An 18944-nucleotide genomic window follows, 5' to 3' on the forward strand; every position below is an offset into this window, starting at 1 on the left:
AACAACTAAGTTAATTTGTTTCGTGACATCTTCACGACTTGATTAATAGCCAATTGAGATGAAAATCCAGATGTCCTTTGACAGTGACACCCAGGGCGACTTTATTGAATTTAGCTTTCACAACCTGGATTTGCTTTAGAATACTCCAACCGGTACCTTTTTCAAGCTCATCTCTCTCTCTCTCTCTCTCTCTCTCTCTCTCTCTCTCTCACACACACACAATCAGAGCACCAATCTGATTTGAAGAGGGCGTGTCTACCGCCTTCCAATCAACAATTCCTCTCAGAAAAAGACATCAGTGCCACCCATATAATACGAGATTTGCTTTTTAAAAGACGACCCATAAATGGGGCTCACTATCTCTCTACACTGATTTTTTCCACCCTAATTTAGCAAAGATAGCAGTATTAGTATCTTTCGTCTCTAAAGACACAGCACACTCCTTTGTAAAGCAAATGTCATTATAATTCACTCGCTGAAATAATCACTTCACCATGTGCACATGTTGTCTGGGCATGGACACAAAAACACACACATTCACCAATATGTGTTGTAATGGATTGTACCATCATAAAAGAGAAGAAAGCAGTGTAGAAAAGGCATTAGAGAGAACTTGAAAATGTTACAATGACACCAATATTAAAAGCACAGTACATAACTCACCCGAAATGAAACTCCAGGGGTAAATAATACACCGAAATATTCTACAAGACAAAAGTAGCTGAAGAAGCCTTCCTAATGTGCTAGCTAGTTGAACTACAACATGGAAAGAACACAAACGCCCACCAGAAATCAATATGCTGGTACAAATAAACAGTAATAAGATTACAGACACAAACAAACAAGTGAGATTCATCAATTGGAGTTTTAACTGCCAATGTGGTCAGTTACAAACCTCGTATTGCTAAATCTGTTGAGGCCCTCAAAATGTTAACCAGGCAGAGTGACATTGATATCAGTTGGTTTACTCCTCAAGTCTGGAGGCAGTTGACCAGTTATGAAGAGAGATTCCGTTTTGGGGTAGCTCAAGTGCGCTGCCCCTGTACACCGTATGGCTCTTCCATCTCCGCACTAGAAATAGGAATGGCAGCAGTTGGTGTGGCAGCTATTATGGAGTCAGTTTTCTGTTTCTTGGGCTTTTGCTCATGTTGGTTGCCCGCTAGAAAACTCCCTACAACAATCTGATCCAAAGAAGAGAATTATTACAATTCTTATCATCTTATAATTTTAAAGGAATAAATCCCCAGTTAGCATTACCAATTGTGCATGCACTTTACCAAGAAGATTTCCTAGAAGACCATAAAGATTAACCTTGGGACCAAAAGATAAAGAATCCATACCTGCACAGGGCCGGCAGCTACTAATAAGCCAGCAACTCCACCCCCTACAACACGTCCATCTGGGCTAGCTAAAGAAACACTCATGCCACCAGATCTGTTTCTTATTCCACCACTCTCGGCTGGCATAAACGATCCAGTCAAGGAGAGTATCTCGAAACGACCCTGAATAACAGCGGGAAGATAGGGTATTTAAGTAAATGATTACCAACAGAAAAGTTGACGGAATTATAAGCAACACCTTAATGCCATAATGAAGGTTTATCTTTTAAAATGTTTCAACTCCCTATGGAATTCAAATGATAAACGGTAGAACCTTCTGAACAATCCAATTTCTAAGTAAATTCTACCCACGTAACAAGGATTAGAATAAAAATTTGAAGTTACATGAGCACTTAAAAGGTAACACCAATTGTGAAAAGATGTGAGACACATTCTGTACTAGTTTAGAAATAGCACCATGGTTAAAGTGAAAGAACCGAGAAGCCAAAGGCCCAAAGGATTAGGTGAGGTAGCAAGATACCTACAAGCTTATGATAGGAAATATAGATTTAGAGATAACAGATCTTTGAAACAAGACCGATCTAGCCAATTTCACAAAAATGTAACGAGGCGAAGATGAGATACACCTCCATAACTACCCCAACAACCATTTGGTTGATCACACAATTAACACCCCACTTTAAGTCATTTGTCATGCAATTCATACCCTCCTGATTATTCAGGTCTTAATTGAATGCCACCAATCACATCCTTATGCAAACAAAAACAAAAAAAATCACATCCTTACAGATTGCCCAAGTTACCACCTTTATTAAAGATACTTTTAAAAGGATTTTGTACATGACAACCATCTAAGTCAATTCAAATATTTTTTCTATGCATTGGACTAGATTTCATCTTTGGTACATCTTCTGATTTGAAAAAACTCCATATTTGGCAAAAAAAGTAGGTAGTAGGTACATTCAAAGATGATAAAGATGCTTGTAAATGCAAAAATAAATAAAAAATAAAAAATCGCATAAATCCAACTTCGGAAGGGATTGAACCTACAAATCAAATCGCTACAATTTTATAGTCAATGTTTTTATGTGAACATAACAATTTCATTGGAAAAGACCATGCCTTAGTATAATATACACTATAAATTTTTTACTCTGCTTTTCTAAACAAGTAGAAGAATTATGCTACTGGGTTAAAGATTTCTATCTATAAATATTGGTGGACCAAGTTCTTTGGAGATGAAAAGAAATAACATATTGATGTTTGTCATCACATATTGATGGACCTTGGTCCTGCATATTGGAGAAAACAAGCATTTCCACTTTTAAATTGAACTGAACAGAAATTAGGTCAATCTGTTCTAATTTGATTTTTATATCTACATCTATAAAACATCGCATTTGAGAAAAATGCCAAGCACAAAAGATAGCATCAGGAACCATAAATGACATTTGTACAAGTCTTCCAATTGTACCAACATGAATGCATTTTTGCAACATATTTACCACCATTAAACAGTAAAGAAGTAAATAAAACATGTACTGAATGTGAGAGATGCTCCTACATGAGGGAAATTACGTATCTGGAATATTTTAACAAAAGTCTACTTTTTGGCTCATAATATATATTGAATATTTTGACAAAACTCAAAAGTTATCATTAAAAAGGTCTAAATTATTCCCTTCACTGATATACAATGGTAATAGTATTACCACATTTTTATTGGGTTATTCATTTTTCAATCAAAAAAAAAAAAAAAATTCAGATATGTAACATCATCATCTATACAGTTATGCAAAGAAACATCCAAAACTCCTCATAAATGAGATCAAACACAACTATCAAGAAGATTGTTCTTTTCAAAAAGGATAAATATTAAATGCAGCACCTCATATGTCAAAGTACCCCCAGAAGAATCAGGCTGACGAAGCGTAACACTTGAAATTACACCATTTGCAGAGAGAATGCATATGGCCCGAGGCCCTTGTTGAGAAAATGATATAACCTTCATGGTAACATCCTAAAACAAGCAAACGGATTATTTTCAGTGCAGGAAATTTCAACTTAAATGTCTTTAAAAATAAGACACATGGTGATAGAGGGTATTCAGAAGAGGTTAGTACAATCCTTATTTGGAATCTTCTTTATATGTGCCCCTTTTTGGTCACATTTACTTTTCTTAGGATATGATCAAACTATAAAAACAATAAGATGGAAAGCAAAGCAACATATGGTTCAATTTTACTTTGAGTAAACCTTTGATTTGCAATGTATAGAGTCAAAGATGACAAGTTTTATGCATGAAAATAAAGTATTAAAATTTAGCCAGGGGAATTCAAGCAAGATGGTGGTCATATACCTTCTTGGCATTTATTTTCTTCGCCTCCAATCAACAAAAAAATAAAAAGAAAGAGAACCAAAAATTATATTTGTTTACACTTCATAGTAAATTAGTAATAGTTGGTAAATCATATATTGATAAGAAATTAAAATATCCATAAAAAGGGAAAGGAACTTGATGGAAGCACAAAGAAAGATTTGAAAATTGCTTTGTGTGTGCATGTTATCTAATACCACGGGATGAAAAGCCCAACGAAATTTCAGAACCTCAATGCAGGATATATTTGTGTGTGCATGTTATTTCACTAAAAGCCACAAGTTACAATAACATTTACCTCTCCAGAATTAACAGTTATAATATGGGGGGTGAAATTGGCACCAACAGAACATGAAACCCAATCACCTACAAAGAAAAATTGAAGATTAGTATATTCCCATTCTGCAATAAATTATTTATTGCCTAGTTAACAAACAATAGATAAATGCCACAAAATTAAGCAGTGAGATAATTTTAAGGAATCCTAGAATCTATGTTTCCTCGTGAAGTTTGCATCTTCTATATTTTATGACCAATGGGTAAATCTGGACTACAGATCATCATTTATTATCATAAAACAACCACCACATCATCACTATAACCATCTAATCCTTTAAAAATTACTTCTGTCATTTTATCTAGGAGAATTTTCCATTAATCCCCAAAAACAGCCCTATTGGTTAATAGAAAGCCCAAGGATTATCACATACTAAATTTCCATAAATTGTTGTAACTTTTATTCTGTTCCTCCTTGGTTAAAATAATTTAATTAAACTGATTATATTAATATATTTTGTTATATTATGTTGATGCAAATTGGTTTATTTTTTATGCATGTAAAGCAAAGATGAAAAAGTGGATATTTAAATGTTAAACTGATAGGAAATCAGTATGAACTTCCAGAAAGAAAGGTAAAAGAATGTTCACTCACTCACACGCAACAGATTCAATTTGCTGTAACATATTGACAGTGTATCATGCGTCCATCCCAAGTTTACATCAACACTTACACACAGTAATATGTTGGCCAACTTATATAACCATATTTATATTTTGGCCCAACTTATATATATAACCATATTCCGTCATCTTAAATGGTAAATAATTTACCGTTTATAGATAGTTCAATCTCTTAATTTTATGCAGGACTTGTGAAACCGCCAGGATAGAAAACTAGGAATTTTCAAACAAAGAACAGTGTGCTTCTTGATATCCCCTACTTCAACTATGGAAGTATTCAGAATAATGGCTATGAACAAAAAAGAGAGGAAAGGGTAGATGGCAAAACCACAAATTTCGATGCTCCTCCATGACGCATTCCGAGTATAATGCATAACATATGTACCATACAAGTTTCCTCCTTTTGACACACTTGGTAGTTGGTAGAAAAAATCAAGATAATTAACGAAACACAAAATGTAATTATGAAGACCTTTTGATCGATATAGTTGCTCCTGATAGACCAATAAATACTACTTAATATCAAGAATAATATCCAACAATACATGTAAAAAACAAGTTCATGCATTTTTTGCTACCCAGCAAGCCTTCAACATTTTTCATTATTTACCGAGATCTGATTACAGGTTTCTTATTTATTTTTAATTTTTTTTCCGGAAGGGATTACAGGTTTCTTTACCATTACCTAAAAGGACTTTACCAGGTAAGTGAAGATACCACCTTTGGTTCTTACTCTTCCCTGTTACCATCTTCCCCAAAAGGTGAGAAGTGTCAAAAGACAGTAAGAGTGAGTGCGAGAGCGAGAAGACGAAGATTCCCCAGTACCACACCAACCCAAAAATTCCACCTTACTTTCAGAACTACCCATTTATATCAAGATCTGGGTTGGGTCATGTAATCACAGGTCCCACATCTAAAACCAACATTGTATGCTAATAATGCCATAAATCCCAAAAGTATATCACACACAAAGTTAAACACTAAACAGCAATTCCACTACCAGATCAGATCAGTTAAACTATCAACTTGCATACCAAAAAAAAAAAAAAAACTGAACTTTAACTTTAGCACAACAACACAACAATAAAATTTTGTAAAGGGGTATAAAATATCTTTTCATTACCTAAATTCTCCAAATCCATCTTGGATTGTTGATGCTTGCTAGCTGACCCAGCCGGCCGGACCTTTCCCCGCTTATCGGCCGAGAAGTCGATCACGGCCGGTGGCGCTGAAGATGATATCGGCTTCGGCGAAAGCGCCATAGTCACTGACCCGTCAGGTCCATACTTCCTCGGCCTACCTCTCTTCTTCTTCACCGTTGTGACACCCGCCACCGCCGCAGTCGCAGTCGCAGTCGCAGTCGCAGTCGCAGCCGCAGCGGGCGGCGGAACAACCACTTGGGGGGTCACAGCCGGCGTTGATCCACTGGTCTGACTAGGGTTTTCCGTCCTAGGTGCGACATGGTAGTCCGAAGGAGCATCAGATGCCACCACTGTAACCCCACTACTACTGATACCTTCTCTTGCTTCCATACCCAAAACCCAAAAATAAATTCTATCAATTTCTCACCAAAAACCCATTATTTTCCTGAAACCCAAACACCCAAAACCTCCAATTATTCCTTGAAAAATTCGAGGAAAAAAAAAAGAAAGTAAAAAACAACACACCAAAAACCACAAAACCTCAAACCCCGAAAAATGTTAGAAAGAGAAAAGGGATTTAATTCAAAAGCTTGAAAATAACCAGATTACAGAGCAGAGTAAGATTCAAACTACAGCAAAACTGAGACTGTTAATTTAATATTTGTAGCTATTAGAAAGCAGAGTAAAACAAAAACAGAACTTTAATGGTGATGATCTAATTTTTTAAAAAAAAAAAATTAATTTTTGGTACATAAAGAGTGAGATTGAAGACAAAGATTGATTTTTCTTTGCTCTCTATTAAAGAGAAAATGGAAAATTGGGGGGTTCTGATGTTAAGCTAATTTTGGGTTGCTAACTTTACTCAATGTCCGAAATGGTGATTAAAAAATTAATACAGTGGGGGAAAAGAAAAAGAAATTAAATATTTGGTCATTAAATTATTGATTGTTAAAGCAGAGAAATTATAAATTTTAGTTAAGAAAATGGGTGGAGTCCGGTGGAAAAGAAATATATAAAAAAAATATTATGGTTGGGAAAAGTGATTTAGGCTGTCAAGGCATGGAGACAACCGCCCTTTAAAAGGATAGAAAAAGAAAAAGAAAATTATATATATATATATATATGTATATGTATATTGGTATATCTGTATACTCCTATATATAGATGGGTATGAAAAGCTACCATTTATTCAATACAGACATACTGTAAAGTCTGTGATATACCACAGCAAGTGAAATGTAGAATAGGAACCCTTGGGAAATATCATTGATACTTCCCAATTTGTTCTTCATTACTTGTGGGTATCACCAGACTCACAATTGCAAACAATCCTTTTTTTACTCAATGAGTGAGTGTCATGTACTTGACTTCAGTTCAATTCTACATCCCTTCAAGAATGGTTTGAAATTTGAAATTCAGAGAATGTTTTGTTCAATGAAAATAGTAATATTAAAAATTTGATAAACAAAAAATTATTAAGAAATTTAATTCCTGTTTAGTTTGTGATTTGAAAAACTGTTTTAGATAATTATAAAAGATAATTATTTAAAAATAAATTTTTAATAAACTGCACTATAGAGTTTTTGAATAATTTGTTGATTTATAATTATCTGAAAACATAAAATTGTGTTCTGGGTGATAATAATAAATCAAATAGATATTGCCATATTTCGTATTCAAAACTAATACACCAAGTTATAGTTTTGCTCTCTGAAAATATATATATATATATATAATTATGCTCAAAGTTTTTTTTTTTTTTTTGGTTAAAAATTATGCTCAAAGTTATTGAGGTGAAAGTTTCAAATGCAAGTGTGAATTGAGGTTGAAAGATGTGATGACTGTAAAAGCATCTATATGAGCAGTCATTAGGTCATGTTTATTGAACTCCTAAAAGTACTGAAGTTAGTTGAAGTAAAATTAAAAAATTGTCAGTGTGAGGTTGTATTCATTTAAGATTTTGTTGTACATGTTGCAGAGGATACATTTCTACCTGTTGTGATTTAATTGGTGGCATATCGGATTCTAAATCTAATTCAACTTGTCTCTACTCCATAGGTTATTGTACCGGTTGTATTTCTTGTTGCACAGGTGTAAGCTCTCCCACATAATCTAGGATTTTTTTTTTTTTTTTTTTGGACCTTTGTTTGCAACCAAAGACGTATTTCAGTGATTTCAGGAAATTTTAAATTACTACAAAGAGTTGTAATTTAGAAGTACTCTCTCACTTTTTAAAGTAAGAAAATTTTGAGTATTTGACAAAATGAGTGTGTTGGAGCTATGTTATCTCTCATTTTTTATAATAAAAAAATTTAAGTATTTAACAAAATGAGCTTGTTCGAACTATTTTATCATATGTGTTTAAAGCGATCAGAGGAATAGATTTAATTAGATTCGCAAGCACTTGTGATGAGAGAAGACAATTGATATTCTAATAAAAAGTTGATGTGATTATATTGACACAAATCACTTTTACAGGTGATTATGAAATTACTGAAACTTCAAATCACTGAGCGTTATATATAAACCAATGGTAATTGATTTCGAAGACACTCCAAATGAATACTCATAAAGTGCAATCTCGAAGGCATGAGAACTTGTTGTACCCTTTTGTTGGGTATGGATCGATTTGTTTGGGGGTAGCTAGCCTCTATGTTTTGTTGCACATAAAAATATCTTGATGTCACCTCTCTACTCTCCCTTTCTATTTTTTCTTGCTATTGTGTGTTGGCTTATTTTACTGTGGTTTATTTAATAAGAAAAATTAAGTTTAAAAACAAGTGAACAAATTAAACATATTCATCATCTCTTTTAGATTTTCACAAACACTTCCACATTTGTGCAATGCTCAAACATAATTTTCAAAGATTATAAATAAAATAATTTTAAAAACTTCTGTAAAATAAGTCATTTTTATTGAATTGTCATTAATCAGTTTTTTTATGAAGAAAAAAAAAAATTACATTTTTTTTTCTTTTTTGTATTTCAATCATCTGAAAAATTAAACAATGCCCTTACTGTATCATTCTATTTAACAAGAAAAGGTTTGACAGACCAATGTTAAACATAATTATTCATAAGTTATTTATTTAATATTCGAAATTGTGTGTTTAAACTTATGTGTAAAGTGATGACTCATATTCCAATTCCTATCTTTACATCTATTCATATGAGTTTATATGAAATAGTCAGATTTCTACTAATTAATAAAGTTCCTCTCCATTTACATGAATGGAAATATATTCATTTAGCCATGTCTCCTGGGACGAAGAGTGGTCTAACCCATGTCTCCTTAGTATGAGCAAAATGGAGTCCACATCCATGCTGATTTTAAAGTTGCACCTTTAGAAACAGAATTGCTTTTTATATCGATAAAAATGAAAATTTATAAATACATATTTTACAGAAGCAATCTAATATTTGATACATTTTCTTTTTCTTATAAGTCGTTATATATATATATATACACACGATTAGCAAGGACGGAGTCACCTACTTTGTCCTACAATAGATTTCAATTAGGGAGGGAGGAGGTTGATGCAATTGTTATGCTATGTAGAATAATGGATTATAGAAGCATAAGTGAGAAATTCTTACAATTATAACTCAACAAATGTCAAGAATAAAGAAGAAATTTGATAATTCCATAGCCAAAAATGGTCGCTTCACATTTCTATACATGAGTAGTCCCCATGGAGACAAAATGGAATCATTCCTTTGTCAGATGGTTTAAAATTTCTGCCCTTTTGTTGGCACCTAAATTAGTTATTTGGTCTACCTAGGCATGACATCATAGAATAATAGAGTTTTGATTGATAGAAAGGTGAAAGAGACATGATCAGATTCCATTTTAAGTTACGTTCGTAGTCTCTGTGACTATATTCAAACACCAAATATACAAGGCCGGACGAAGTAGATGACTAACAACGGACGAAGTCACCTACTTTGTCTTGCCAAGACATAACCAAGTTAGTCCAAGAATGATGCCTCACGGCAATAACCTTTATAAAGAATTCGTCTCGACCGTTCATGTGGCGCACATCCAACCAAGGATCTAAAGATATCAAACACAATAAATAGAACAGCCCTATGAAAATATCAGAATCCTACACAACCCATCTATACATTTCTTCGAATTTGTGCCATATAGACTTAGCTTTACATTTATGCATAACTTAGTTTTACTGTAATACATTTACATACTTTCTTAGTGTAACTCATAATCTTAGGTTTACAGGGTTTTAATTACATTTACTTGCTCTTATTATGTAGTTTATTCTTCACTTTACATTCCAAATTTGTAACAGGTTATCAATTAATAGTTCAACTTAAAATATAACTAGGTTCTTTTAACTTCCCAAGTTAATAAAGAAATGGTTACATTTTTTTTTAAAAAAAAGGAAAAAGAAAAATATATATTGTTCTTTACTCACGTGATTATAGTCATAACTCTCATCCAACACACTTCAAATTCAACAGTATCCTTTGGTTAAAACCGAAGTGATACGAATCTAAGAGAGAGTCATTATTGCTTCGCCAGTCATATTCAACACGAGAGCGCACATATACACTCACAATTATTGTAAATTAAAAGGAATATTTGTTTGGCTTTTCCTTTGACAAAAAATACAAATTTACGGATAACTGAGAAATTGCAAATGTACCGGAGAGAATATACTTATGCCAAACACCTTTGCTTTAGTTGCAAAACTTAGAAAATCGTAATAATGGCTCCACATCTATGAACAACTTTCCTATATGAGCAAATAAAAAATTAAATTCACATTCAAGTCATATGATTTTCTTATACGACTATATTGCTAGGTGATTACATTCAAAGATATGAAAACTTTTACATTGAGAGGAAAGATCTTATTGTTCTCGTCATATGGTTCTTTCTCTATTAAAACCCTGGATCCAGTTTATAGATCTAAGCTTTTATACTACTACTTTCAACAACTGGTAAAGGTACACCTTCTACATTCGTTTTATATACGACAAATATATATATATATTATCTTGCAACAAAGTTTTATATTAAACACAATATCAACATATAAATATTCATGGCACATCTATATTTGTGTGTGAAATTCAGAAAAGATAGTTCATATATACGTATCATTGAAAATGTATATATTTATTTTAAAAAAAAATTATCATATAGAAAATTAGAATGTGGATAGCTGCACTTGGTAAAGTAAAAAGCCTATCATAAATGTGATTTATTATTCATTCAAAAATGTTTATATAAAATAGGAAAATGTATATAAACGAATCAGTATATATTAATTCATTAAAAATGTATATAAAAAATAAAAACCTCATATAGTTACGTTTATATAGCAGTATAATCCAAATATTAATATTTTAATTGAGAAAACCGATAAAAAGGTATAAAAAATTCCTATAATATAATATCATATGTATACAACGCACGAGACTTGCACAAAGTCGCAATTGGAAGTTTGGAAATGTAATATATATTACATAAGCAAGTAGAGAGATTGTTTTCAATTTTAAACATACAATTGTATGTTGTAACGGAGCAAGAGAGATTATTTTCATGATGAATTTTAAACATACTGACTACAATGGAGCAATCTTATAGCCCCAAAGCCTTCCCTAATCATAGCTATATATTCACCACATTCCTAACCATTTTAAGTAGGAAATTAAATTGGAATTTTAAAAGTTTTTATTATTGTTGAAGCTAAAATTCTCCCGACCCATGAAGATAATGTTTTGGACAAAATAAAGAATTACGTTGCTCCGTAAGATACTGGTGTGGTGTCAGTCGACGATGCTCCGACAATTTAATACTTCATTAATATTTAATATTGTTTATAGTGTTTTCACATACCCCATTAATTGTCGGTCATATTTATTGTTGTTCTCGAGATTATTCACAAATTGATTGACATTGACATTGACAGAGTCTTCATCATATTTACCTCCTGTCTAAAAACGAATTATGCAGTTTTTTTGGTCTCATCACAAATATATACATGTATATATATTTGAGTCATCAAGTATGTTGACTACAACATAAAAAAACAAAATCACTTAAATGAGATGCAAATTCAAAATAAGAAAAAATTGACCTGTAATTAATCTTTAATGCAATTAATGAAAAAAATTGTTCTAAAAATTTTAGTATGACAACTTTACCCTTAAAAAATTTTCGGATTAAAAATTCAATTACTTGAAAAATTTTCAATTTTTCTTTCCTTCTTTTTGGTAGATAAGATAAGGATAGCATTAACTCAAAAACAATATGATACCATAGTGTAAACTCAACATGTATACCTTTGTGTTCTTTAAGAAATTTCTTGGCCACTAATAACACTACTCCTTGCCCCTTGTAAAGCTTTAAAGTAGAAGAATAAAAATAATTTGGAACATGCAGTTCACTAATTACGACATGTGGTAAAAAGTAAAAGTTATAGTTAAAGAACTATTAAAAAATACGATTCTAGATTGCTTAATTTTGTCACCAAAGGCTCTTAAAATTCCAACTAATTAAGGAACTCAATGATGCAATAATGTCTCTTCCACAGGAAAGAGAGATACTTACAAGGATAAATTTGGTAGAGAAACATTTCACCTTGGCTAAATTATAAGATATTAATGTCAATCGAATTTTTTTTAAATAGTGGTCCAATTCAATCAAAACTTTGGTAAAGAAAGAAAAAAAAAAATCAATTAAAACTTTCCAACTAAAAAATGAATCCATATTAATAATTTCCCGTATGAATAACCTTATACACAAAAAGTTTAAGCCATTACAAAATATGAAACATAAATATTTTATTTTCTCTAACAAGTCTTTTTCACTTGAGATCATACTTTAATTTATCGTGAGAGGGTCAAGTGGGGGTATCAATTATAATTATGAGGGTTGTGAATTTCAAACTTTGCTTAGATACCATGTACCGTTATTATTCTAAAAATTTAAGTTATTAAAAATTATGTAATTTAATTATTTTGTATCCTCTAAAGAGTGCCACTAATAGCCAGTCTAATCGCACTTATTTCATTAATCCAAACTTCATTTCATGCCCTAAAGGCCATATAAAAGATGCAATTCTTTTTCTTCTTCTGTTTTCATGAAAAACTGGAAAACTCTATATTAATGCTGCTAATTAAACTATATTAATGGCTTTTAAAAATTGGTTTTGCAAGTAGAATTGGACATTTGTATGTATATTTATTGAAAATAAATATTATTTAAACAATATGTTACATAAATGATGCTTGTCATGCTCAAGTTGGGACAAAAATTAAATTATTTTAGGCATTTAGAGGACCACAAGCATTGACCTAGAAAATGCAACCAAAACCAACTTATTATAATATTTATATGAGCAAATGCGCCACTTTAAATTTGGTTTAATAAGTTACCAAGAAAAACAAAAGAAAATGAATTAAATAAATCAAATAAAGCTTGGATAAGAACAAAACAATAGTTTATTTGTTAGACAGGTTGATAAGTTCGATGCAACAATTATATAGCTTCCACAATATTTATTTTTTTTTCTTTTTGGAGTATATTAAATCGCAGGTATGGCCTTTTATTATATTATATTTTAATTTTTTTGGTTAGTTGAACTTGGTTATATTTCTTGAAATGATGCCCATGCAAGTGGAATCACTAAAATAAACAATTGAAAGAACTCTAATTTTTTTATTTACAGATATAACCACCTAATCAAAGGGCAAGTGTCACTCACAATGTGTCTCTGTATATATATATAATACGAGTCTAGTGCAATCCTTAAAAGTATCACTTATATATTATATACATACATACATACATACTTATATATTATATACATACATACATACATATATATATATATATATATATATATATATATATGTATTCATCCGGCCTATATACAAATTTATATGCAATGTATGCATAGACATATTATTATATATATATGCATCTAAATATTTATGCATATATACCAGAGCAACACTTTGAGAGTTGATATATATATATCACTTCATTTCATGTTAATTTTGATCTATTTCTTTGTCACTTATCATGTACAAAAATTAACCTTCCTCTTCTATGATTGCATTTATTAGTTGGCGTTAAATTAACTCTCTTTTATTTTCTAGCTTGTTAATTGATCCATACATCTAATTTCTTTTAAATTCTTTGATTATTAATCATACCTTTTTTAATTATGCCAATTTTTTTTGGAATTCATCTGTAAATTCTTTTGCAAATAGAGGGAAAAGATTGCTCGGTGATTCTTCAGTGCGTCTCCAGAAGGACTGAGTACAGTTTAAAAAAGAGTGAAATGTAGAGATATATATATATAATGCTGACTTTGAACTTTACATTAGTCAAATTGAGGTGGTGAAATCAATGTTGGTAAAGAGTCAGAGACTGAATATATATGTGTCCAACACACAGTCAAGCTTCTACTATCTTTTACTGCTACGGTCAAAATCACTGGGAATTCCAATTAAAGGTTTATATTCTTTTAGAGTAGCTCACTAATAGAACCAGTGCCACATGTAGCTCTTTCATTTTTTCAAGTTTTTGCCGCCAAAAAGCCTATATAAAGTGCCTTGGAAAATAAAAAAAAATAGTTCTAAGGACAAAAATAATAACCGTACAATATTCAAGTCATATGATGCTATATGATATATTACATATTTTCCATTTTTTTTTCCTTCTTGGAAGTCGTATAGGGAATCCAGTTTCAATAAAATATTTTATGCACATGTGGTGGGAAAAAAAGGAGAATCACTTCAATAGTATTCCCGCCAAATATGATATAATGAAGTCCCACCCAATAAGTGTTTTATGACAAAGTAGAACTCACATGGGCCCAAAGGATTTTCATTAGGCTGAGCCCAAAATTTAGAATATTACAATGAATTGCTTAAGAACATATGAGATGGGCTGAGCCTCAAATCTGAACCATCATAAACCACACTTGTATCAGAATGGGCCAAGTTAAAGCTTGCCTTGTTTATTAAGTTACTTATTGTTTTGACTTTTGAACACTAGTTTCATCCTTAGTGAAACTAATAAAAAAATAATAATATTTAAGTTCTCACGGGTGAGGATGTACACTGTTTCTGCTGTTGATGTGGACCAAGAATAAATGGATATATTTCCGATTTGGTAATAAAAGAAGACATGTGAATTTGTTATTGGTCCTCATCAGCAATGAGGACGATGTACATCCTCACCAGCAAAAAATGGTGGTTTATCTTCTTGGCTCAAATGTGGTTCTTGAAACCTGCACAAGATAATTTTTGGCTTGGTCCATGCTGATACTAGTGGCCTGCATGTTTTACTTTACAATTCCTTCTTTTGATCCATCCAATTCAATTGAAATTTGCAAAGAAGGCACAAACAAAACACAATATAATGTTTGGATCAAAGTTTGGGCTCCAAAATCCGAAAGCTGAATGAGAGGGGAGAGTTTGGGCCCTAGCACTGATCACACAACTCATAACGTTTTTATGTTAGAAGGGTAAAAATTTGAAGGACCGTGACCAGTTCATCTACCAAATGGGCCCAACCTCAGCCCAAGATATCCAATTCTATCAAAATTTTATCAACTCGGACGGAGCTTGACTTAGGCCCAAATATGGCTGATTTGAGAGCCATAATGGCGTTGGGAAATTGCAATATAAGCCTTTAAGCGTTAGTACATTATATGGGCCTGGATATTTTAAACTTTATAATTTTTGTTTAAAGTGAAAATTTTGAGATCAAGCCACCCTGCTTATAAAGAGTGTTCACTTGGACGCCTTCAGATTGGTTGGGTGTTTGGCATAATACCGGATTAATAATATCAATTATAATGGGACAAATATTTTGAAGACCAACCCAAAAAATTTAATTATTAGATAGAGCTAATACTCAATTCATTTATACTCATTTTAATTTTAATCCAAGTACAATCTAAGACAAGACTCCCCCGGTTTATACTGCAATCCATACATTTGGATAGAGGAAATTTGAAATGCCGGCCGAGTCCCATCATTTTCAAAAAGAGTTTTAGGTGTACTGGATACATTCGAGACAAATTGACCACCCATAAAGAATAAAATGTGCTATGTATGGACAATAAAAAGGACACCAATTTTGATGCATCACATAGGTTAAGGTTCTAATTTCCAAAACATCATTTTGGACGTTTGGATTGAAAGATACCCTAACAATTGCAGTTTGCGTCAGCCCAAAAATTCAACCCTTCGTACTAGTGTCATGTGTGCAAACAAACAACTAGTAAATGCCAAACACACCCCATTCCAAAGATTCCAATTACAAGTGCAAAATCACTAATAGATAGTACCCAAATATTTGTTCCAAAACCACCTCTCTTTGTTCTATTCATTGGTCAAACTATCTCCACCAGCTTCATCATATATATATATAAGTCAATCAAGAAAATGGTGAATTAGCTACTTAGATATATGTGTGATTTGCAAAAAAAAAAGTGACATTAGGGTTTTAACAAGAAAAGTGAGACATTGTTTATGTAAACTGTAACATTGTTTTTCTCTCCTTGATCTGTTTCTCTACTCTTACTATCTTAGTTCCCCATTTTGTATGCAATTTGAACTCTTTGTTCTTGTATATATAGCCACAAGGCCAAGGCCACTAGTCAATTACTTTGTTGCCGGAGAGATTAACAACAGTTGATACATTAGAATTAACGAGAGAAGTAACATTAATTATCTAATATTTAACGAAACTTTTAACATTGTTTTTTTCTCCCATATGTCTTCTCTTTTGCTACTCTAATTTTTCCAATTTTTGTATGCCATAGTAGTAGCCACCGACCAAGGCCAGCAGTCAATCATCCATAATTAACAAGAAAAGCAACTCCCTTAGAATTAACACGTTTTGAGTCATGTCATCCGTTGCTCGTATTTAAATGATTCCGTCCTATTAAAAAATCATATCAAACTCTCTAATATGAAGTTGCAATAGCTAGTCAAAGGTAATTGTTCAATTTAGCTATATCAAAGTTTGATTAAAGAGTGTGATTTACTGTAAATAAATTTTGATACGAAATTTTAATTTTAATTTCTTTCTCGTGATTAAATAAAGCTACCCTGCTGGTGTGGCTATATAGGCCAATAATCATCAAAGTAATCCATGATTTAGCATTTTGCAAGATCGAAAATAAAACCACTAAATGGCATGTATTAGTTCTTTTCATCATGCCAATATTTTATAATGCAATTAAGCATTTGGTTTGTTAAGCCCCTTTAAATTAATTGGATATAAATACTACTCCGTACTACCAATAGTCGGTTAATGATAAAATAAATAAATGGTTTATCTTGTTAGACCACCACACTCTGGATTCAATGTTACGGAAGGAGATGAGATCAGAAAATTGGATATAAATAATACAAATAATCAGTTGACGATAAAAGAAATTAATATTTATTTTGTTAGAATACTCTGGATTCAATGGAATTGAAGGAGATGGGATCAAAAGTCGATCTCTAAGCATGCAACTATTTCATTTTTAAAATGTAAAATGATTTTCTTATTGGGTATTTAAGTCAACATTATTTTTTTATTAACAAGAAACATATTCACCCATTCATTTTTGTTTCTATGGAGATTTGTAATACCTCCGGATTTCCGAATGCGGGTTGGTCAGGCACACGCTCGAACGCCCGGGGATATCAAAAACAAATCGGCAATAAACGAACACAGATTACAAAAGAATAAAGAAGAATAAATAAAATGTTGAAAAAAAACTAAATGATAATTCAATAATAAAACTTCAGAATAAATTTCTATTAGTTAATAAACTCTTCTAATACAACTGATCTTCAAAAAATATACAACTCGGGAATCCATACCATGTGGACCCCTAGATAATCCCATCTAAACAAGTGACAGCAATAACTGTCTACATCAGAAAACTAAAATGTAAAAGAAACTCCTATGTAGAAAATCCAAAAGAGTGAAGTAAACTGATCCCTGCTCAGCACGAACAACCTCTACTCCTGATGAACACTTGAAAAATAATAGTGAGTCAGGCCCACAAACAAGTTCTACTCTACTACAGTCCAAGTAGAGATTCGATACACGTATACATCCTAGTCAATTCAACAATAACTAGTAGTCCGTATATATATTAATATACACTAAAGGAACCTCACTAGACTATAGGGTTGTCTCAACCTGAATAGTAAGCAACATGCAAAACGCACATATAGTGGGTATGAGTACCTAGATTTACCAGGGTACACAACTACACTATATCTAGCTACACATCCCTAGCGATATACGCGCCCTAACCACTGATCCTGAGACTCAAGCTCATATCATGGCACCATACTTATATATATATAATCTAGTAACCATCGTATCTAGTATAAATGAATCATCCATAAGTCATTTAACTTGTTCAGATGACCTGACTTAAATATTAGTAGGACTTAACATTTTAGTTAATTCATTCCCTTATATAATAAATTAATCATTCGTAAGTCATTCAACTTGTTCAGCTGACCTGACTTGAATATAAGTAGGATTTAACATTTTAATTAATCCATTCCCTTATATAAAAGAGGTAGGATTTAACTGATAAGTTAATCCGTCCCTAGAATGCCACCGTCCCATACCGGTGCATTAAATCACACAATCCAACAATTGATGTAACGATTAAGGAAATACATCAAACAATCCAGAAATAACTATAATAATATGATATCAAGTTATCACAAAATAGGAATGACTTATTATTTATTTAAACTTCCTATATCATATATCCTACATAAACTGAATCTTATACATGATGATATTTTATTATACTATCAAATAAGTATTCTCCATATCCAATTCATCATATACATTTAATCTCAATTGCTAAAACATTTAAAAAGATTAAATCCATTCGTTTGTTTAAAACATTCAAATAGCAAGCGTCATTATGATTGAGTCTATTTAAATTTATTTAAACCCAAACGTAGTTCCTATTTAATGTTTAAGAATCCTAGGCATGTTTCTACGTTCCATCATTCCACATATATGAAAAATACAAAATTTAAACATATAAAAATTCACACCGAAAATCAAATCAAAATCATGCATTTATCAATGTTGACCAAAATAAT

The 18944-nt window shown here is 31.9% G+C and overlaps 1 protein-coding gene across 1 annotated transcript; it reads right to left on the reverse strand.

Moving 5' to 3' along the window:
• Positions 1 to 620: 620 nt before the first annotated feature.
• Positions 621 to 6856, reverse strand: LOC132285168 (AT-hook motif nuclear-localized protein 1-like). Its single transcript, XM_059787333.1, has 5 exons — positions 5801 to 6856; positions 4016 to 4083; positions 3229 to 3360; positions 1341 to 1502; positions 621 to 1181 (listed from the first exon to the last, which is right to left on the reverse strand). The coding sequence occupies exons 1-5, from the start codon at positions 6207 to 6209 to the stop codon at positions 1026 to 1028; spliced, it is 927 nt and encodes a 308-aa protein (XP_059643316.1). The 5' UTR covers positions 6210 to 6856; the 3' UTR covers positions 621 to 1025.
• Between the last annotated feature and the right edge of the window lie 12088 nt (positions 6857 to 18944).

This window comes from Cornus florida, unplaced genomic scaffold, assembly GCF_030987335.1.
Source record: "Cornus florida cultivar Cherokee Brave unplaced genomic scaffold, ASM3098733v1 CherokeeBrave_3.0.0_Hap2_Chr11, whole genome shotgun sequence".
Classification (NCBI taxonomy): Eukaryota; Viridiplantae; Streptophyta; class Magnoliopsida; order Cornales; family Cornaceae; genus Cornus; species Cornus florida.

What these genes read in the sequence shown, in the direction of transcription:
- LOC132285168 (XM_059787333.1), bottom strand. Translation starts at nt 6,209, where the DNA reads ATGGAAGCAAGAGAAGGTATCAGTAGTAGTGGGGTTACAGTGGTGGCA. An exon ending in TAACTGTTAATTCTGGAGAG is followed by an intron (nt 3,361 to 4,015) that starts GTAAATGTTATT and finishes TGCTTGTTTTAG; the next exon opens with GATGTTACCATGAAGGTTAT. An exon ending in GGGGTACTTTGACATATGAG is followed by an intron (nt 1,503 to 3,228) that starts GTGCTGCATTTA and finishes GCTGTTATTCAG; the next exon opens with GGTCGTTTCGAGATACTCTC.